This window comes from Lynx rufus, unplaced genomic scaffold (assembly GCF_022079265.1).
Source record: "Lynx rufus isolate CCGP_SWC_20201006 ecotype Redwood Valley unplaced genomic scaffold, mLynRuf1.p SCAF_13, whole genome shotgun sequence".
NCBI classification, from domain to species: Eukaryota; Metazoa; Chordata; class Mammalia; order Carnivora; family Felidae; genus Lynx; species Lynx rufus.
In genome coordinates, this window is record NW_025814827.1 from 42,881,328 (window position 1) to 42,902,372 (window position 21,045).

General features: G+C 50.7%; 1 protein-coding gene across 1 annotated transcript in view; it reads right to left on the reverse strand.

Moving 5' to 3' along the window:
• Positions 1 to 21,045, reverse strand: part of TEP1 (telomerase associated protein 1) — a 40,244-nt gene that overhangs the window by 399 nt on the left and 18,800 nt on the right. The window contains exons 14-54 of the mRNA XM_047075375.1: positions 20,331 to 20,489; positions 20,074 to 20,151; positions 19,174 to 19,304; positions 18,803 to 18,862; positions 17,745 to 17,903; positions 16,896 to 17,072; positions 16,546 to 16,666; positions 15,621 to 15,745; positions 15,245 to 15,358; positions 15,022 to 15,139; positions 14,668 to 14,862; positions 14,373 to 14,548; positions 14,130 to 14,286; positions 13,837 to 14,016; positions 13,295 to 13,387; positions 12,868 to 13,000; positions 12,561 to 12,711; positions 12,180 to 12,313; positions 11,888 to 11,976; positions 11,514 to 11,628; positions 10,634 to 10,877; positions 10,318 to 10,441; positions 9,348 to 9,472; positions 9,124 to 9,223; positions 8,756 to 8,911; positions 8,399 to 8,611; positions 7,992 to 8,145; positions 7,673 to 7,885; positions 6,893 to 7,053; positions 6,538 to 6,651; positions 5,225 to 5,332; positions 4,729 to 4,861; positions 4,572 to 4,648; positions 4,063 to 4,195; positions 3,788 to 3,924; positions 3,507 to 3,631; positions 2,066 to 2,209; positions 1,818 to 1,914; positions 796 to 901; positions 485 to 690; positions 277 to 381 (exon numbers count right to left, since the gene is read on the reverse strand). Coding sequence (XP_046931331.1) covers positions 277 to 381; positions 485 to 690; positions 796 to 901; positions 1,818 to 1,914; positions 2,066 to 2,209; positions 3,507 to 3,631; positions 3,788 to 3,924; positions 4,063 to 4,195; positions 4,572 to 4,648; positions 4,729 to 4,861; positions 5,225 to 5,332; positions 6,538 to 6,651; positions 6,893 to 7,053; positions 7,673 to 7,885; positions 7,992 to 8,145; positions 8,399 to 8,611; positions 8,756 to 8,911; positions 9,124 to 9,223; positions 9,348 to 9,472; positions 10,318 to 10,441; positions 10,634 to 10,877; positions 11,514 to 11,628; positions 11,888 to 11,976; positions 12,180 to 12,313; positions 12,561 to 12,711; positions 12,868 to 13,000; positions 13,295 to 13,387; positions 13,837 to 14,016; positions 14,130 to 14,286; positions 14,373 to 14,548; positions 14,668 to 14,862; positions 15,022 to 15,139; positions 15,245 to 15,358; positions 15,621 to 15,745; positions 16,546 to 16,666; positions 16,896 to 17,072; positions 17,745 to 17,903; positions 18,803 to 18,862; positions 19,174 to 19,304; positions 20,074 to 20,151; positions 20,331 to 20,489 — 5,640 coding nt within the window. The remainder of the gene's footprint in view (positions 1 to 276; positions 382 to 484; positions 691 to 795; positions 902 to 1,817; positions 1,915 to 2,065; positions 2,210 to 3,506; positions 3,632 to 3,787; positions 3,925 to 4,062; positions 4,196 to 4,571; positions 4,649 to 4,728; positions 4,862 to 5,224; positions 5,333 to 6,537; positions 6,652 to 6,892; positions 7,054 to 7,672; positions 7,886 to 7,991; positions 8,146 to 8,398; positions 8,612 to 8,755; positions 8,912 to 9,123; positions 9,224 to 9,347; positions 9,473 to 10,317; positions 10,442 to 10,633; positions 10,878 to 11,513; positions 11,629 to 11,887; positions 11,977 to 12,179; positions 12,314 to 12,560; positions 12,712 to 12,867; positions 13,001 to 13,294; positions 13,388 to 13,836; positions 14,017 to 14,129; positions 14,287 to 14,372; positions 14,549 to 14,667; positions 14,863 to 15,021; positions 15,140 to 15,244; positions 15,359 to 15,620; positions 15,746 to 16,545; positions 16,667 to 16,895; positions 17,073 to 17,744; positions 17,904 to 18,802; positions 18,863 to 19,173; positions 19,305 to 20,073; positions 20,152 to 20,330; positions 20,490 to 21,045) is intronic.

The following is a 21,045-nucleotide window of genomic DNA, read 5'->3' on the forward strand; positions in this document are numbered from 1 at the left end:
TCCAAAGCAGGATCCAGGCTCTGAGCTGTCAACACAGAGCCTGACGTGGGGCTCAAACTCACAAACAGTGAGATCATGACCTGAGCTGAAGTCAGATGCCTAACTGACTGAGCCACTCAGGTGCCCCTCACATTAATGCCTTTAATCTGGAAACAGGTCAGTTGCACATCATAGCAAAGACAGAAAAAACCAGATTTTTTATCTTTTGCACACTCTTTGCCTAAGTTTGCTCTCTTGTGACATCCTTTAGCCCTTCTTACACATACATGCACTTACCAGTTGCATACTGGGTCTCTCCCACAGCTTAACATCTCTGTCCTTTGAGGCTGTCACCAGCAGCCCCGGCAGCACATGGAGAGCCGTGACAGAGCCCGAGTGAATCTTGGAGGGAAAGGAGAAGCGGTATGGTGAGCTGTTAGGAAGCATCAGTCTGTCAGACATAGAGCCTCCTTCCCTCTATTTGTGATCCTTCCCTCAAACTCACCTTTCTACGCTGCTGCGTCTTTAGCTGTGGGGGCGGTGACCAGCTATCTATGCTGTCATTCATAGATGGCTCTGTCCCTGGAGCTGGAGTTTCAGGCATTTCTGCTTCTTTCTGCCAGATGTCACCTGTGTCCCATTCTCCTTCCTGGGTGCATTTGGCGAGTTTCAATAGCATCCCATCAGAACTGGCACACAAATATGACGACTCTGCCATTTCAAGGGCAGAGGTTAGAGCTAGGTCCCCAGCCTTGAAGGACCTACCATCCCCCACAAGGCATCTCCAGACTCCTTCAGTCCACTCATCACACTCACCAGATTCAGGTTTGGCCTGAGTTACTAACACTAGGGTCCCATTTGGATTCTCCAAGGTCAGATCAAAGTCCAGGCTCTGTTCAAACTCTCCTGATTCCTTTTGCCTCTGTGAAAGGATGGCTCATTTTGTTTAGCCTACTTGCATTTGACCCTATCCAGCCAAAGCAACTCTTTTCAGCTCTGGGCTGTTCAGAACTTTTCTTAACTGTAATTTAGATACAGTAAAGCATATGAATCTTACATGTATGTCTCAATGAACTTTTACACATGTACACATCCATGTAATCACTGCTCAGATCAAACTGCGGAACATTTCCATCACCCTGGAAACTTGCCTTCACGTCCCTTCCCTGTCAATGCCAGAGCACCCCCACCCCCTGTGCTAATAACATTCTGAGTTATCACTGTAAATTACTTCTGCTTGTTCTTTAACTTCATTTGAATGAAATCATGAAGCATGTACCCTTCTGCGTCTGCCCTCTTTCGCCCCATATACTGTCTATAAGATATGTCTGTTTTGTTCCAGATATTAGTACTTGCAGTGGCAAGGCAAGAGAGACATGAAAAAATGCAATTAAGAAAACTCCTATGTTGATGGTTTCCCATGATCTTTTTAAAACTAGAATCCTTTTTTGTATCAAAAAAACCTCATAGGAAAGCCGAAACCCACTAGAGAATGCTCCAGTTGAAGGAAGAGAAGGGAATTTAGAACCAATGCCTTTCCCTTCCTCTTATCCTCAATCATGGTCCCAAGGTTTTAAAAATATTGGTCCTGGGGGGCACCTGTTGAGCATCTGACTTTGGCTCAGGTCAGAATCTCGCAGTTCGTGAGTTCAAGCCCCACATCGGACCGTCAGCCTGTCAGGGCAGAGCCTGCTTCAGATCCTCTATCCCTCCTCTCTCTGCCCCTCCCTCACTTGCGCCCTCCCCAAAATAAATAAATATTAAAATATATAATATATGTAGATATATATTGGCCCTGGACAAATGCTCATTTTAATACATACTCAAATAGGACTTACAATGAAATAAAGAACTCCAGAGTTCCCTAGCTGTAGGACAAACACACCATAGTCTTGATGGGTAGACAACATAATAGGATATTCTGTAAAGCCGCTCCTGGTTTATAAGAAAGAAAGAAGGCAAACCCATGAACATCTCTCTATAAGATCCCAGTATTTTGTTCTAAGTTGGACCAAACTTCAGGGTAACCACTAACCCACTTTTCCTCTTTCTGTAGCCTGAGAGGAAACAGCATTTTGGATCCTACCAGATTACAGAGGGAGCATCCCCTGGCTTCATGTGCAGCAACTCCAAATCTGCTTTGGCCAAGATGAGGGTGTGACCGTCTGGGGCCAGGGCCACACCTGTCAGGAACCCTAAGTCCTCCAGCAGAACTCGGTTCAGGTGAAGACTGGAGCGCAAAAAAGGTACATGAGACAGAAAGTTCCTATTTTAGTCCCCCTCTCTCAGGCTCCTCTGCTCCCCATGAATTCCTTAGGAGTGAAGTACAAACACAATGCATTACCTTCACTATGAATTCTCTTCCTCTTTCTGTTTTCCTTCTGTCAGTATTCATTATCACCATCTCCTTACCTGCCCAAACTAAGAATCTCTTACATGCCTGTCTTTTCCTTCCATCCTGATTGATAAGCACTGCGGATTCTACTTGTAACAGATGCCTAAACCTCTCTCCCCCCTTTGCATCCTACTGCCCAGCTCAGGGCCCACATTATTTCTTCCCTGGACTACAACAACTAATGTAAAGGTGATCTCCCTGCCCTTCACATCTTTCTACTACTATCCATCCTCCATACTGCCACTAGAATCCTCTTCCTCAATTTCAGATCATTATTCTGTTCAAAATTCTTAGCACTGTGCTCTCCACAACCTGGCCCCAGTTTATCTTTTCAATCCAAATTCCCCGACACCCCCACCCCCACTCTCACTAAGAACCCAACACTTGGCTGTGCCCAGAATATACCATGCACTCTCATGCCTCCTTGCTTTCTGTTAATGCTACTTGCTCTTCCTGAAACATCATTCCCTTCCCTTATGGGTCTAGAAAATTCCTGCTCATCCTTTAAGCCCAACATCAAACAGCAACTCTTTTGTACACCATAAATTTCTCAAATTCTGCACCCCCAGGAATTATATATCTCTCTCTTCATTATAGCACTAACCACTCTGCATGTTGCTGGTGGTTTACTTAAGTGCACATTCTTCCACTGTGCTTCCTTAATTAAAAGGTAATTTCAGGGGTGCCTGGGTGACTCAGCCAGTTAAGTGTCTAACTCTTGATTTCGGCTCAGGTCATGATCTCACGGTTCATGACTTCAAGCCCTGCATTTGGCTCTGCCTGACAGCGTGGAGCCTACTTGGGATTCTGTCTCCCTCTCTCTTTGCCCCTCCCCTGCTCGCTCTCTCTCTCTCTCTCTCTCTCAAAATAAATAAAAATAAACAACAAAAAAAAAAGGATTTTCAATCTGGTTCATACTGCCTGGTTCAGAGCTTAGCATAAAGTAGGCACTTGGTAATTATTATTTAAATTGACATGATGAGGAACCAAAAACAACTTCCCAGGGTCTTTTCCCCACTTACTAACATCCTGTTAGTTCCTAGTTCAGAAGTAGAGGTGGAGTGATTTGCTCAAAATCCTGGGTGTGAGGAGACCACCATGGTATCACATTAACCCAGCTGCCCCCTTTCACCTGAAATTTGTCTGTGTCGAATCCTTCTGCAATTCCACTTGCCACTCGCTGACCTTTTCATTAGCACTGAGAACAATCAAGGTGTGTGCTGAGTACCAAATCAGAGCACTGATGCTGCCTGGAGCCTTGAGAACACAACAGGTCCATTTCAGTATTCCTGAGGAGCCAGGACTAACCTTCCTTCCACTCCCAGACATCCCCTCTTACCCCAGCACGTGCCACTACATGCACAGCCAGGGCAGAACTCACATACACAAGGAACCAAGGTTGCCCCAACACACCTGTGCTGTGGCCACAGCCTTAGCTCCATGCCACAAGGTTAGTTCCCCAGTTTGATTCCCAGACACTGCCATAGAACCATCTGGGGCCCAGGCCACAGCAGTGATGGCTGTAGGACTCCTGGGCATATACCTGTCATCTGGAGAAGGAAGGAAGTGATGCATTAGAAGCTGAACCGCTATTGAGATGAAAGAGGAGATATCAGGCCACCCTGACCTTCATGGTCCCACGAACACACCCCTCTTTCATATGTTGCCTCGCTCCATGACTCACTCACCTGCTTCCTTAGGTACCTGCCAGAGCCGAATGGAACCATCCTCTGAGGTAGTCAACAGGAGGCCTGAGGTCTCTGAAACAGCAGCTGCACTGATTGGACCACTGTGTCCCAGGAGGGTGTGTGTTTGAAACACCTAGGAGGGGGGGTGCCTGGATGGCTCAGTCAGTTAAGCGTCAGACTTCAGCTCAGGTCATGATCTTACAGTTCGTGGGTTCGAGCCCGGCACAGGCTCTGTGCTGACAGCTCAGAGCCTGGAGCCTGTTTTGGATGCTGTGTCTCCCTCTCTCTGCCCCTCCCCAACTCTTCTCTCTCTCTCTCTCTCTCTCTCTCTCAAAAATAAATAAACATTAAAAAAAAAAAAATGAAACACCTAGGAGGAAAGGATGGAGGTGGGCCCAGCGGTGGGGGGAGGAATGTCAACACAACAACACAGGAATGTCAACACAACAAAAGGCTGTTCCACTATACCCCCTCCACTCCACCCACCCCAGTCCTTTCAGGGAACTCACCAAGAGTGGATGCCACAACCGTGTGGCCCCATCCAGTCCAACAGTCACCACTAGAAGCTCTGACCCAGGCTGCCCAGCTGATAAGGCACAGAGACTAAGTCAAAAGAAGGGAAGAAGCATGGGCGAAAGGGAGGGAAGGGGGCTGACAATCCCTTACCTGGCTGGGGCTCCAAGGCAGCTGCACAATGGCTGATCGGTCCTGAGTGAGCAGGGATGCTAGTCAGCTCCACGCCCTGATGGTCCCACACTTTCAAGGTCCCATCTCGGCCCACAGACACCACATGTTCTTCCTGCCCCAGAGCACAGGATCAGTACAGAGTCCTACTGAGCAGGATATGGGGAGTGTGACTCCTACCAGGAGGGGAGGGCAGACCACTAAAGGCTTAGGCATTGTCAAAGAGTGAGGAAAACGCAGGGACAGAGTCTGGGTGGCTCAGGACTGCAATCCTGCATGAGGTCCAGATACTAAGCTGCCCTCTTCCTCCCATCACACCAACCCTCAGCCTCAATACCCTAGATCGGTTCTAATCCAGGCCCGAGTATCTCATTCTTTATACTTCTTTTACCTTTGAGATTAGATACCCAGCACCCAGTGTCCCAAAGCCTACTTAGCTTTCCTAGAGCCCCCACTGAGCTCTCCACTGCCTTCTCACCACGGCTACCACGGCGCTCACGGCACTCTGATGACCTAGGAACTGGCCAAGCTGCTGTTTCAGTTCTGGGTCCCACAGCCCCACAGAGCCATCACTGGAGCAGGAGACCTGCAGAGTCAGAGGTTGGAGGAATGGGATTATCAGCATGCTTCCAGCATTTTTGTGTGTTTATAATATTGGGGAGGAGCAGTAAGGCTTGTGATTAAGAACATGGGATGTCCTGGGTTCTAGCTCTGCCATACTTTACTTTGTGACCTGGGACAAGTTCATGTCTCTAAGCCTTAGAATTCTTATCTACTCAATAAGGATAATAACATGTATCTATCTCATATGGCTGCTGTGGGGCTAATGCACCTGCCTGGACTTAGGACTTAGCACACTGCCTAGCACATACTAAGCACTGAATAAATAGAGGCTATTGTCCTTGTTATTAATATAATGTCAGTCAACAAACCCAGACAAAGGTGAAAAGTCTGCAATGCCAAGAAAAGATCCAGCTGCCTAAAAGGCAAGGATAGGGCAGATATAACAAGTTTATTCAACTGATACTCCTTTCTCATCTCTTCTTGAGAATAATATAGGGACTCTGCATTGGAACACTAGGTTTTACCAACCTTGAGTGCATAATTTGAGTTGGTTTTTTTTGTTTTTTTGTTTTTTGCCTTAGGACTAAAGAAATCATAGCAGTAGCCTTTAACTGCAGGGACAGGGCATACTAAATCCTTAGGGAGACAGTGTGTGTTCTTGTTAACAGCATGGGCTTTCTTTTCTTCTTCTTCTTCTTCTTTTTTTTTAATGTTTATTTATTTTGATAGAGACAGAGAGTATGAGCAGGGGAGGGGCAGAGAGGGAGACAGAGAGAATCCCAAGCAGGCTCTGCACTGTCAGCACGGAGCCCCACGTGGGGCTCAAACTCACGAACCATGAGATCATGACCTGAGCTGAAATCAAGTCAGATGCTTAACTGACAGAGTCACCCAGGTACCCCAAGTGCATGGGCTTTCTTATGTTTACTGGTTCAGTTCATAACTTACCTGACCTTAGAAATGTTCTTTAATCTATCTGAGCTCTATATCCTTGTCTGTGAAAGAGATAATAGTAGTATCTGTATCTGCTTTACAAGGAGTTGTAAAGAGTAAAAGAGGCAAGACATTCAAAGAGCTTAGTTCAATGCCTGGCACATACTAAGTGCTCAATAAATGTCAGCTATTACTATTATTATAAATGGGTGTTAGAAATAGGATGAGATGGACAGTGTTGTCCTCCCCCAGGAACCCTGCTGAGCTCTGCCCCACCCCCACCTCTTCCCTTACCAATAGGTTGTCTTTGGTCCAGGCACAGCCGGTGACCCAGTCACGGTGACAAGCAGAGAAGGAGTAAATCAGAACAGGGGCTTTGGGCATCTGCACATCCCAGCAGAAGAGACTCTGGATAGGTCCCAAGAGAGGGGGCAGTCAGGACCACAGGAGGGAGGTAGGAATACCAGGGCCATTTGGGGCAAGAAATTTTAAAGGGAAAGGGGATATCAAGGAAGGGATGGTGGGCAGATGTGGCAAAGGAGATATGGCAAAACAAAATGCCTTAGGGAGCAATGGGAAATGGGCTGTTGAGGAATCCAGGGACCAGAGGGGCTGTGGGGCCCAAGGCGGGAGGACCCCTGTGGCTCACCCGGTCCCTGCCCCCAGTGGCCAGCCTGCCTCCATCAGTGTTGAAGCTACAGCAGTTTACAGGCCCCTCGTGTCCCCGGAGCTCAGTGCCACAGGGAAAGTCTTCTGCCTTTTGGGGCAGTGTCAGCAACTGCTTTGGCCAGAGCCGCACTGTGAAATCTTCTGCATTGGAAATAGGGAGAAGGGAAGATTCTCTGAAAGAGGAAGTGTGACAGGACCCCAAAGACAAAGGCAATCATGCGGGGCGAGGGCAATGTCCCACGGCACAGCTCCAGGGAGAAAAGCAGTGCGTCATAGGCTGTGGAAAGCCTGAACAGGGGGTTAGTCATCATATGAGTTCACAGGACAGGAATATCAGGCACTCCCAGCTCTCGCTCTTCAGCTGTCTAACTCCCTGCTACACCTCCAGACCCTCCTCTTCTCAAGTGCCCACTATTACTTGGACCAAGCTTCCTACCTAGAGAGGACTAAGGCCTCTCTCCTCATTTTCACCTCAACATCTCTCCTCATAAGGGAATGTCATTCCTATACAAAGCAAAGTGTCCCACTGGGCAGAAACTCAAAGAATTATAGGGATTACAAAGAGGTCCCAGAATCAGGGCTAGGAAATACGAAGAAATAGTCTAGACTGCTTATGTAAGATAAATACATTTAAAACCACTTTCAAAGTTGTAAAAAAAAAAAAAAAGTGTGTGTATTTTCTTGTATGCATACACATATAAATTGAGGGAAACTATTAGCATCTTTAAAAGAAAGCTGCCCACTGCCCACCCAGCAGTACCTAAGGCAGAAGCTAAGAGTTCGTTGGAGGTGGCCAGTCCCAACACGGGTTTCTGGTATCTGGACAAGAGCCAGAGGGACTGAAGGGAACTTTCCGTGAGATGCCAGCCTTGCAGGGACCCATCTTCTGCACCACTCACCAACACCTTAGGGCTGAGCCAGGCCAGTGCCGACACTGCCACATCTAGTGTTTGACACTGAGCCCCCTGGGAACCTAGAGAATGACCAGAAAACATAGAGTAAGACATTCCAAAAGGGAATTCAGGGTGGGGAGGTTCTTTCCAAAGGCCCAAACACCCCATCCTCTCTCTCTTCAGTACCTGAAGCAATTTTATAGATCCTAATGCCATCTGCTCGGTACCCAACAGCCACTCGATCGCCATCTGGGTTGAGAGCCACAGAGAGGGCAGGAGAGAGGGGAAGGGAACCAAGGCATCCCTGGGGCCGACCCAGAGATCCGGACCACACCTGAACCTGAGGGCCAAGAACAGGACTTAAAGATACACCACTTCCACCCCCAGAGTGACAGCCACCCCCATGAAAGTCCTCCTTCCAAAGAGTCTTCTCTAGAGAGCTGCTCGTGCACACACCTGCACCCCTCTCCCTGTAGCTTGCACCAGCTAAGCTCCTCCCCTGTCTCCCCGACAAAGGCTCCACCCTTACCCAAATATTCCCTGCCTTTCGTACCCCCTCCTCAGAACCCACCACCAGCCCTCTGCAATCTGACCTTGCCATCCTCTCCGGCTGTCAGTAACTGGCGCCCAGCACGCAGGAAAAGGGCAGCGGCCACTGTGCCATGGTGGGCAGGGAAGGCAGCCAGCCGCGCCCCCTCATGCCAGGACCACAGCTCCACCATCCCGTCCAGCCGACCCACAGCCACAACCCGCCCAGGCACATTGAAAGTCAAGGTACGGATGGAGGCTCCTGGGGCTCCCAGTTCCTACATGAGGGGGTAGAAATGGAAATGTCGGGACCTGCTCTCAACACAAGCCCAAAGTGAAACAATGTGGATGTCCGTCACTCCACATCTTCTGCTCCCACCCTCTTGAGCTTCCTCCCCCAGGGCTACACAGGACCATCTCACCTTGATAGCTTTGAGCCCGTCCACATGGAAGAAGCTGAAACTGCCAGCCCAGCTGCCTATGGCTATCACCTGCCCTTCTGGGTGGAAAGTAACGCAGTTCAGGGGCCTGGGACATGTATGTTCGAAGGCCAGCTGCCAGCGGACTGTGTCCCACAGCTGAAGGAGAGAGAAGGAGAGGAATCTAGATGCTGAGTACAGATGCCTGAGCATCACAGTCCCAGAAGCCACCTTATCCAGTCCCCTGCCCTCAGCAGGGAAGGCTTCCCCCAGCTAAGCAGTCAGCAGCTCTGCCTCACAAAGAAAACAACCTCACGGGGCTGACTTGGCAGTTAAGGCCACTTTGACTACCACAGCCCCTTGATCATTACCTTCAGACATCCTCCCAGGCACACAGTGGCCAGCAGTCGGCGGTCTGGGCTGAGGCAGCAGCCAGTGATTTGGTACTGGTGAGCCTTGGTCTGGAGCACCCTATCCCAGGGAGACAAAGTCAGGCTCCTAGGGCCCCTGGCCTCCCTCCTCTTTCTTCTCCCCTGGGGGCTCCCAACAAGCAGGGAAGGCCCTCACTCCCAGACATGAGGGAGGGACCCCTTACCGACAACCTTGCTTCAGGTCCCAGAGCTCCAAAAGCCCATCAAAGGCAGTGAGAAAGAGGGCACTGTCCGAGAGGAATGAGCAAGAGGATACCCCATCACAGCCACTCACCAAAGACTTCTCCTCCTGTGAGAACGAGCAGGAAAGCATGCTCAGGACTTCCCTTGACCCCCCAATGTCCAGCACTCCAAGCCCCAATCAAAAAGGAGGCCAAGGCAAGAAGGGCTGGAGAAAGTGTGGCCCTCTGTCCCCACACCAGGAATGCTTGTTAAAAGTAAAAAGCGTTGGGCCCAGCTCCAGATGTCAGCCAAGCTCAGGTTCAAGTGGGGCCACAAAGTCTCCCCTACTCCAAACCCCATAAGTATCCCCAAGTCACAGAAGATTTTGATGGGTCTGAGGAGGGAATGGTGTTACACGCATGCATACTATGGGGGTGGAGGGGTGATATGGTTGGGAAGCAGAGAGAGGCTGTGGCTGTGGCTGTGGGACCCACCTCTGCAGCCTAATTTGCTGTTACTATCCCTTAAGCACCCTCTACTCATTCCAGCAATTCCCAGGAAACATTCTCCCCTATGCCTTTCACTCAACTGGAATGCCTGCCCTTGTCCGTCCCTGTTCTCTGGTAAGTACCCAACTCATTCAGCTCTTGTCCATGTCACATGGCTATGTTTTTATTCCTTTTCCCCTTGTATGTCATATCTTTCAACAAAACTGACCACTTGGTGGGCAAAGACAATGTCCTACCCCTGTTTTCCTTGTGATGCTTAGTACAGTACAGCCTCAGTACAACCTTGAATGGAAGGTGTGACACAAATATTTGGAAAGCATGATTGATTTTGTGACCAAGCTTTCGATCTGATGTGAGGAAATAAAAGTTGCTGAATCAAACAGGGTGAAAACAGGTGGGGTTGGCTTGCCTAGTCTGTGAGGCTTTTTCTGGAGGCAAACTCTGCCCGCCTTGAGCATCATACCTGCCAGGTTTTCAGGTCCAACAGGTAAACCATCCCACTGGCTGTGCCCACAGCAGCTCTTTGCCCCCTGGGGCACAAGGCCACTGCAGTGGGGGATGAGGAAACTGTCAGAGACAGGCTGGAGCTAGAGAGAGTAGCAAGAAAGGGAGGAAATGAGGAATCAGGGAAGGAAGCCAATGGAAACTCGTGTTTGCCTTTCTGTCCCTGAATCCCCCTCTCCACAGTGACTTTGGTCTGTCCTTTTTTCTCCAGTTTCAGAAAGGACTGTAGCTTGCTCTCTGGTGGGCTTACCAGCATCTGGGGCCAAGGGCCTTACCTCTGCCGGCCCCCCACGGTATGGGGTTTATTCAACCATCGTAGCATGTGCTGGAGGCGCCAACGCCGCTGGGAAAGCTGGGGTGCCTGGTGGCAAAGAGGTGAGTCCAGAGGCTGGTTGGCTGCCTGCTGGGGCAGGAGCAGGGGGTACTGGTTGAGGATTGGAGCCTGCTGCCTCAGGAATGTGTGAAACACAGCAGTGTCAGTCTCAGGAAGACTTGGTTCCTCTTCGGGGACTGAGGAAGCTATGGAAAAGCAGCACTGTGTCAATGGAGGGGCTAGCCTAGACCCCCATTAACCCCATTAGCCAAGTATGTCAGGCAGTGTCTAAAATGTCGTCTCACAAAACATAAGAGACTCTTAAATATAGAGAACAAACAGAGGGTTGCTGGAGGGGTTGTGGGAGTGGGGATGGGCTAAATGGGTAAGGGGCACTGAGGAATCTACTCCTAAAATCATTGTGGCACCATGTGCTAACTAACTTGGATGTAAATTATAAAAAATAAATAAATTTTAGAAAGTAAAAAAGATAAAAATAAAATAAAATGTCATCTCAAAGTCTTCTGACCCCACATCAGGAACACCCATTAGATGTACAAAGCCATAGGCCCCACTCCAGACCTAGGGAAATGGAATCTGGGGACCCAGAGATCTACAGTTTGAACAACAATCCTAGGTAATTTTATACCTATTAAATAATGTTTGGAAACCTCTGGTCTAAGAGATCTGGGCAGAAGGTCCCCTGAAAATTACTTGCTTACCCCCTTGGCATTTTTAACCTAGAAGAGAAATTTAACTGTTCTTTGCATTATACCTCCCCCGGAGCAGACCCCCCATGCACACACCCAGGAGGCCCAGATCTCAGAGAAGCCACCTCTCACCATAGAGGGCATGGGCCTCCAAGAGCCGAGAGACCAGACCCAGTTCCAGATGTGCAGCCACCACGTGGAGATTGGTGAGGAATTTTGCAAGAAGGTCACGGTTCCCGCTCTGGAGCTGGGAAGGTCATTGGATTCATTAGGATATGAAGAGGCAGGTGAGGAGGAATAGTCTAGTTTTAGACCTTGTCTGTGCAGCCAGGACCTCAACCTAGGAGCTGGGACAAAGGACCTCAAGGAAGAGGGCAGGAAAACTGAAAGGAGAAAGGTAGAGGGGCATCATGGTAGTGGTGATGGTGCGGTCAAGAGGGAGTGGGGTCTCAGAACAGTCAAAGCAGCTGCTTGGGAGAAGGTGTCTATGGGATCTTGAAACTAACCAGGTGGTGAGGCAAGTCTCCCAGAGCCTCAGGAAGGCAACTTCGGAAGATGCCCGAGGCATCGGGGTCACATGTCTTCCAGAGCTGAGCTGCAGGTGTGGATCACAGAACAGACGTTGAGATGGGCTCAGCCCTAAAGCATCTCCAAAGATCGTATTCCATAGGCTACCACAAAAGCCATTCGCTCACTGGGGTGGCAGGTGAGGGGCCAGCTGATGGGGAGCACTAGTAGGTGGCCTCCGGGTATAGGCCCCACAATCAGTGCCCTGGGGTCACTTTGGGCTCCAATCACCTGCAATGAGGGTGTGTGCTGTCTTCTCCAGCCCTGGTCTCTTCCCGTATCGACATCTGGCTGCTGTCCTCAGGGGCCCAGCAGGGAGGCAGAGCCGGGCACCGGTGCGCTCCAGGGGGCCCTCCCCTAGCAAACTGTCCTCATGTGAGGGAAACAGAGCAGGAGATGAGGGGAGGGGGCCTGTCAGTGAGTACCTGGCACAGCTGTGGACTCCCGTTCCCAACCCATATAGTGGTAACTTGAGTGGCAACCTATTCAGGGCCTGTGTGTCAGGGCCTATACTGAGGGAAGGGTGGAATGAAGAAAGGACCACATGGGGTTCTGGCTCAAAGATGTGAAGGCACAGGAGGTTGGTGGGAGCTCAGCTGGGGGCAGCTGTACCTGCGCAGACTCTGGACGAGGTAGGCGAATGGGCCCATGGGGAAGGGGTCCCCGCTGTTACCAGCAGCCACTGCTTCGTCCCAGCTCTTGGTTCCCCTGGGAAGTATCCGCCATGCACTCAGCACTCCGTACAGCTGGTCCACAGTGAGACCTGCAAACCCCAGCTCTCTGAAGCCCTCACCAAACCACACAGCATACCCATCCCATGACACCTGGCTCCTCCTCACACTGCTCATGGAGACCCCAACTGAACCAAGGTCATCCAACCCCTGAACTCTCGGTCTCCCAGCCCATCCCAACCACTGACCACTGCGTGTGGCCTCAAGGGTGGCCAAAGCTTGGGGAAGGACATCAGGGCCATGCTCTTGCTCCAGGGTGCCCAGGATGTGCTGCAGCAGCAGGGGGACAGTGGCCGGCAGGGTCCGGAGTCTGTCAGACACCTGGGAGAGGACGGAGACCGGGCTTCAGCCAGTGAGGGGAGGAGAAGAGGTGGCTTTTGTTGTGGGGAGGGGAGTGGGCAGCTGGAGAAATCATGGGAAAGGATGAGAAAAGGAAGAGAAACAGTGGGAGAGAAGTGAGGGTAGGGGTGAGCCGAGATGGGGAATGGTGATTACAAGATGGCACAGGACAGGGTACAAAAAATAGAGGGATGGGGGTGGAAGAAGCTGAATGAAGAATGGGAAGTGGATTAGGACTTAGAAAATAAGTGGTGAGGGTTTACATCCTCAACCAACCTGCTCATAGAATGTGTAGAGCCTCAGGTGATCCGTGACCAAGCGCAGGTAGAGTGGCAGGGATGATCCCCGCTTCACCAGCAGCAGCCGCATCTGACAAGATGAAGGGGACTCAGTGTGGGGAGCAGAGAGCCTGCCGCAGCCAGTCCTCAACCCCCCTGAGCTCCACCCCAAGCACCCAGCCCACTGCAGGGCAGTTCCTCCTCTGAGAGTCCCCATCAGTGACCTGATGGCATCACCTCACAGCCATCCCTTTGCTACACTGCTCTGCCAGCCAGCCCTACTTTCTGGAAAGCCCCTGTGGTTCAGCCCACCCCACCCAAGAATCACAGCCTTACTCCTCCCCTCACTGGGATGGACCCTGGGAGGCTATTCTCTAGGGGAAAAAGGCTGGCTGGTGTTATAAGGAATCCCAGTAATCTTATTAACAGCATCCCCTGGCACAGAGTTCCTGCAGAAACAAAGCAGTAGGGCCGCACGGGGCAGCTGGCAGCCTCAGCACCCTGGGGCCTCACACACTCCAGCCCTGGCCCACATCCAACCTGGTTGTTAAAAGGTGACTCCTCCAGCCGCTTCCCATACAGGGCCAGCTCCTCTCTCACCAGCCGGGCCCGGGCAGATAGTTTCAGAGGCCCCAGGGCCACCACATGGGCACCTTGGCTCTGCTCCAGGGTCTCCCCCAGGCCGGCGTCAGTAGACACGCTCAGTACCAAGTGCACCCGCTGTGATATTTGGGCATAAAGAGAAGAAGGTAGAAGGAAAAAGAAGAGGAGAAGGCTGGAGAGCCCCCTGTCCCCACTACTGCATCCCACCCCCACCTCCTTCTCACACTCACTGGGGGAAGTGTCTTTGGGATCCAGTCTGAGACCAGCTGCCCATGCTGACCCACCAATCTGTCAGCCCCATCGATGATCAACACCAGGGTTTGGCCACTTTTCAGGGACTGAGCACACTTGGGCAGCAGTTCCTGCTGGAGCTCCCATACCAGGCCCCTGTAAGGACCAGGATCGGTGAGAGAGGGAGATACAGGGTGGCATCATGTGGAATCAACAAGGCTGGACTAATGGGGGATACACACCGGTAGGTGGTGGCGAGGGCACCTGGCTTTTGCAGTTGGCTATGCAGATAGGCACAGAGGCGTCTGAGCAGGGTGAGGGCAAGACCCTGGTCAGGGCGGGCCCCTGAAAAGTGGAAGAAGACTAAGGGGGCCACCTTGGCCACATCAGGGGCCTGCAGTGCTGACACAAGGGATGCCTGCATGGACAGCAAAGAGAAAACATGGTCACATTGTTACATGCACAACTCCCTGTGCCCTGCTTCCTTAGCCCACATGGCCCTCACTTCCTCCTGCCCGGGGCTCTGAGACTATGTACCAGGAAGGCCGTCTTGCCCTGTCCCGACTGCCCGGTCACCAGGCTCAGCCTCCCTCGGTGCAGCGTTAGCTGCTTCACTGTGTCCTGAAGAAGGTGCAGTCGGGCAGGACTTGATGGATTCTGCAGCTGCTGGAAGGTGGCCTGGACCAAGTCATCATCTGGGATGGACACTGGCTGTTCCAGCTGGGCCCCAGGCTAAGGACACATGGGACAGTGACTGATAATGTTTCCATGCCCCTCAGGAACCCCAGACCTGAAAACTCACAGAGCCCCCACCAAATTACTTCCCATCCAGGACTACCCAGACCACCCTACCTTCTCTCCACTACCCTGGCCATGGGCGCCCCTGCTGACCTGTAGGTAAAGCTTCTGGATCATATTCCACACATCCTGCAGGACCAACTTTCCAAACTCCTCCAGCCCCCCAGCATAGGGCCGGCCGGCTGCCACACCCCCCCATTCACAGGGGTATCTACAGGTGAACCATGCACAAGCAGAGTCAGAGTGGGCCTGGCCCCCCTCCATATATTCCTCCATGCAGGGGCTCTCTACCCACCCCACCCCCACCCCAGCTCACCTACGACAGGTAATCCCTTGCTGTCTGCTCAGGTAGCTCTTCAGTTCTGAGATTCGATGTGCGGCCTCTTCAGACTCAGAAGTAAAGTCAGATTTCCATGCATCTGGGACAGAGCTGACCACCAAAGATACCCCACAAGTGAGGCTACACTCAGACCCCAGCCTCTCTTCAGCCCCAACCATCAGACCTGGCTGTGGTTCCCTAAAACTCCGCAAGCAGAGATCACCTGGCTTCAGTGGCAAGGCTTATTTGGTGCTGCAAGGCAAGCTTTCTGAGACTTGTACTCTCTTCTAGCTCCCCCTCCTGTACTCTGAATGCTATGGAGAGAGAAGATCTGGCCCCTGAGTCTGCGAGGTCCAGAGGCAACAGCAGGTACCTGAGGAAGCCAGAATCCCGGAAGTAGATGAGAGCTTGTGCAGAGGGCTGCTGGCGAAGGCCCCGATTCAGGAACTGCATCACCTCCATCTCTGTCACAGAGCGACCTGGAGGGTACTGCTGGGCCTGCAGGGAGAGGGCAGAGAACAGGCTGGTTCAGTCCCAGGTCACACTGACCCCTCCCTTGAGACCTGCCAAGACCCTAGGGTTCCTGCATCTCAGCAATATTCCTCCCTCCCTCCAGACACAAGCCAACAAAACACAGCTAGTAGCTAACATGTACTGAATGCCTGTCACAGGGGCGCCTGGGTGGCGCAGTCGGTTAGGCGTCCGACTTCAGCCAGGTCACGATCTCGCGGTCTGTGAGTTCGAGCCCCACATCGGGCTCTGTGCTGATGGCTCAGAGCCTGGAGCCTGTTTCCGATTCTGTGTCTCCCTCTCTCTCTGCCCCTCCCCTGTTCATGCTCTGTCTCTCTCTGTCCCAAAAATAAATAAACGCTGAATGCCTGTCACATGTTGAGCATTTTTAAAAATAGATTTCTAATCCTCATAGTAACCCTACAGTATAGACTCCACTGTTCCTCTTTAATACATGGGGAAGTTGAGGCTAGGTTAGGATAAGCCGTTTCCCACAAAGTCACACAATCTATAAATGATAGAAGGGAGATCAGAACCCAGATCCATCTGACAGCAAACCCTAAACAGACCTACCCTCTTACCTCTCGCATCCCTTGGCCAACTGGGAGGTACTTCTCAAAGGAATTCCCTCATCTATGACTTGGCCGCTTGCAGAACCTTCTGCCTGGGTTTCACCTTCAAGTCTCAGATCTAGTCCCAAGGTTCCTGACACACTGTGGCTTCTCTCCACACTTGCCCCAACCTTTGTTTCCTCCCCAGACCCCACTCCAACCCCCAACCTGCCTTACCCAGCGGAAGTGAGGATGGTCAGGGAGGTTGTAGTTGGGGGGAACGTAGCCATAGCGGGAGCCCAGAATCCCCACAAACAGCTGCGAGTTCTCTACCTCCCCAAGGCACACTTCCAGTTGTCTGCAGACATGGTTATAGAGGCATCGGATCAGAGAATACAGGTATAAATAGGAAGATAGGGCCCTGGCTCAAAACTGAGCCAAGTAAAGGCAGACTGCTCTTGTTAGCATCCAAATAGCAGCCCCTGCCCTAGGCCCTCAGCCTCCCTTGTAGCCTCAACCCTACGCACCTCAGTTCTACCACTCAAGCCCCTCATATCTGTCCCAGCTCTTCTCTGTGGCCCCCTCACCTGTTCCTCCGGGTCTCCTCCTCAGTGACGCCCCAGCGCAGGTCAATGGCATGAAGGCTGATGTGGTGAGGGGCCGCTCGGGCCTGCAATGCTGGCAGCACAGACCTCAGCAGCAGGTCCCGCTCCCCGTGCATGTCCCGGAAAGTGGAGGAAATGAAAAGCCTGATGCTGCGCCATCTGGGGGTAAGCAGAGGCTTGGGCTCACTCTAGCAATCAGCCCCACAACCCAATTCCACAGATGCGGCTGAGCACATCCTTCAGCACAAGCCAGTACAAGTAAGGTATGACAGATGCCAGGGGGAGGTCCAGCAGGCCTCCAGAGAATAACCTGCTTATAGCCTCTCCTGCAGAGCCCTGGAACTTAAACCCTACTTGCCATTTCTCACATATCCCTCTTTGTCAGCTAATTATTATGCACTTACTATTTGCCCATGCTGTGAGGTAAGCACCATCATTATTTCCATTTTACTAATAAAAAACTAAAGTTTTTAAGAAATTAAAAACAACTAGCCCAAGATTCAAGCTACTACTTGGCAAAGCTGTGATGAGAAAGCCAGAGCCTATTCTCCTAAGCCCTCTGCCTGAGCCCTGGCTGTATGTCCACGGTGCATGCTGCCCGCTGCCTGCTGCCCGCCTCACATCTGACCCCCTGCCCAGGTAGAGAAAGTAGTATGCTCACTATCTGACAACTTCCTCCATCAGGGAAATCCCTACCTGGGAAAGAGATGAGTTCTACTTAGTGAGTAGAACAAACAGCATCTCCACAGCCAGAACTGCAGCCACCAGAATTTCTGCAGGTTTTGACCACAGTGTCTCCTGATTCACAAAGGCATAGAAACATAGACTAACCCATGCTGGGAAATCAGAGCCAAGGGGCTTAGAGTGACCTCTTCCAGTGGCCGGAGAGACAGGTCCCCAGTCTTTCCTGGGGGTGGTGGAATCTTGAATATTTTGTCCATTTGGCCCACGTGCTCTAGAAGACAGGAGACTCCACGCTCTGCAATGAACCTGACATAAATATAACAAAATAAGTAAGAGTGAATACCAGAGTCAGAATCAGGCAGGTCTTCCAAGGGGGCAGGGGACAAAGATATAGAGAGGTAGGTCACCCAGTTAACTGGAGCCCCTTAAGAAGACAACCACAAGCAGTGAATGTAGACTTAAAATAAACAGGGGTGCAGAACTACAGGGATGAAGGAACAGAGAAGACACCCAGCTCTAGCATGGTCATCATGGGCTTTCTGTTGGGCCAGGGGTAGTTAGGCTGGCAAAGGTTAAGATTAAAGATTAAAGACTAAGGCCATCCCATTCAGAGCTTGATCAGCTTTGTATCAGCTGTGAAAGCTCTCTGGAGGAGGAAGGGGCCTGAGGCTTCCTACTAGCAGCTGGGGGGTGATGGAGGCATACAAAGGAAAAGGTAGGAGAGAGGAAACAAGTAAATGAGAAGGCTAAGCATGGAGACAGAGTTAAAAGATTTCTGTAAATTTGGCATCTATAAATAAATTTAGCATGAGATTTACTCTGGATCAAGAATGGAACAGAGGCGGCAAAGAATAGAAATGATGTGACCAACTCTTGCGTTGTTCCCTTAAAAGAGAACAGTGCAACCTCCCCTGTCCCCTTCTCCTCTTTCCTACTGGGTGTAATGCAAAAATGATGACTGGGGCTGGAGCAGCAGTCTTGAACCGTGAGATGAAAGCAGAGTATTTGAGGATGGTGGAACAATAAGATAGAAGGTGTCTGGGTCCCTGTAACATTCTGCTGCTGCTACATCTGGACAGCGGCAAAAGAGGAATAAACTTCTATCTTGCTTAAAAACAGAAGTAAGTGGAGTAGAAGCCACAGGCAATCTCGGAAAGATGTGCTAACAAAGCCCCCAACCCCTTGTGCGTCCATTCTGTACTCACTTCAGGATCCCGTCATTACAGCCTGAGAGTGTCACGTCATTGGGATTTGAATCTGATAATCTGGCAAAGGAAGAAGCAACCATCAGAAACAGTGCCAGGAACAGAGTCCCTGTGCTCTAGGATGGATACCCCACCTCTGCATGTTTAATTAGGGTCATGTGCTAGGTTGGGGCTGGGATGGACCCCTACAAAGGGGTATGGAGCTAGGCTAAAGACTTCAGAGAAGGTTCTAGTATTTGAAGTGCAATCAAGGTAGGAGGCAGAGATGGAAGGCACCTGGTGAGTGGGAATGCCCCAAGCTTCAGTGGGGGCAGAGAGGAAATATGGAAACCTATCTTTTGGCACTGGACAAGGAGTTTGAGCGTCCTTACATGTCACATATCCTACTTAGGGGAACACAAACAAAGAGGCACTTGGAATTCACATGCTGCCAGAAACGCTGTTTGGCCTCATTTATCAGTTTCTCATACATATCACTGCCGAAGAGGATGACCCTGTCCACCTGTAAGATGAAAAGGGAGGAGCTGAGAACAGGGAGCACAGGGACAGAAGAGATGCTAATAAGCTTAGGACATCAAGAGAAGAGATCTCTGGGGCTGAGGGGATTAGGAGAACTCTGAAGGGAATGGAAATTGCCTCTCATGAGAGCCCTTAGGATGGAGGAGCCACTACACCCTGACGTGGAGGGGCGAGAAAGTGGGGGAGGGGCAGTGGTGTGCTGTAGCTGGCTCACTCAGGCTCACAAGAGCTAACTGTTACATTTTTAGGAATTTTGTGATCCAGTTGTTAAATACTGCCACTGCTAAACATTGAAGAGTACAAACTTGTAATTAAATAAATTATATTAGAAACAAAGGTAATAAATACTTGAAACTCATCATTTCCTAGTAATTTTACTACATTTTACCATTATCTAGATCTTATTTACATACTCGATCTACGTTGTAGAAATACCATATAATGGTGTGCTACTGAGCATCTCTTCTCACCTCTGTTCACTGATATCATGCTGGCAGCTTGAAATCAGCCATGATTGGAGTAATTTACACCTTAGAAATTAGCAAATGCTATTAACCAAGATTCATTTTTTCCCAGAGCACTGGTTGTTAAACAATTACCAGCACACCACACGGCAGAGGGCTGCAGCCAGCAGGAAGTGGGTGTGGGTACTGCCCCTCATTTGAAAGATGACCTTTGAGAAATTACACACATCAGTTGTGGAGGGAAGGGTGAGGGCGGGGAGGGTTTCTCAAAAACTGGGGACTACTCACAGGGACCCTTTGGGCAGCCAGAGACAACAGGTACTTCCCAAAAGTGTGCAGGGACCATTCATCCTGTCCATCTGGCTCCTGAAGGAAAGAGTCTCAGGTTCCTTATTTGCATGGGAGACAATCGGTAAGCAACAAACACCAAATACTGCTTGGGAATCTTCAGCACTGTATATATCCAAGCCTTTCCTGATTTTCCAGCCTGTGTCCAGGGCTGTGACCATTCATGCATTTTTGCATGGTGGGGGCAGGTGTCTGACCTGGACTTGAGCCTGGAGTATGCCGGCCGTCTTCAGGATACCTTCTTCTGCCTTAACTGTGATAGTCTTCACAGTGCCTCCTCCGCACAGTAAGAGATCCACCTGCTCCGCCCGTGCAATTACCATCCCAATCAGCAGCAGCACATAGTTTAGGTGGGGCTGATTGGACAAACATCAGGGTGAAATAAGGATCTCCTATTTTTTTAAGTAGGCTCCATGCGCAACATGGGGCTTGAACTTTCCACCCTGAGATCGAAAGTCACATGGTCTACTGACTGAGCTGGCCAAGCACCCTGGCTCCCCTATTTTGAAACCCACCCTTGCCCATCCAGCCCTGAAGGCCAAACGCCTCCATTAGTTGGGGGAAAAGGACAAAATCTCCAGTTAGGAAGGGACAGCTTCAGCAGCTTTCAGGAAGAGCTGGCCAGGGTGGAGAAGGGCCAGCAGTCCTGCCCAAATTCAACACTGGGATATAGGATGTAAAAATGAAACATACTTCGGTGACAGAAATTTAGAGAGAATTAAGCACCAGCCAAATGTGAAATATAAGTATTGTAATCCATGAACAGGCTAGAGACCACATTCTAGGAACTGTCCTTAGGAACCAAGGTCTGATACCAAGAAGCAAATGTTTGCCATTTATTTCAGTTCTGAGTGCTTCCTTGGGAGAACCACGTCTGGGAACAGGATAGTTCTTGGGATCCCAGCATCCTAC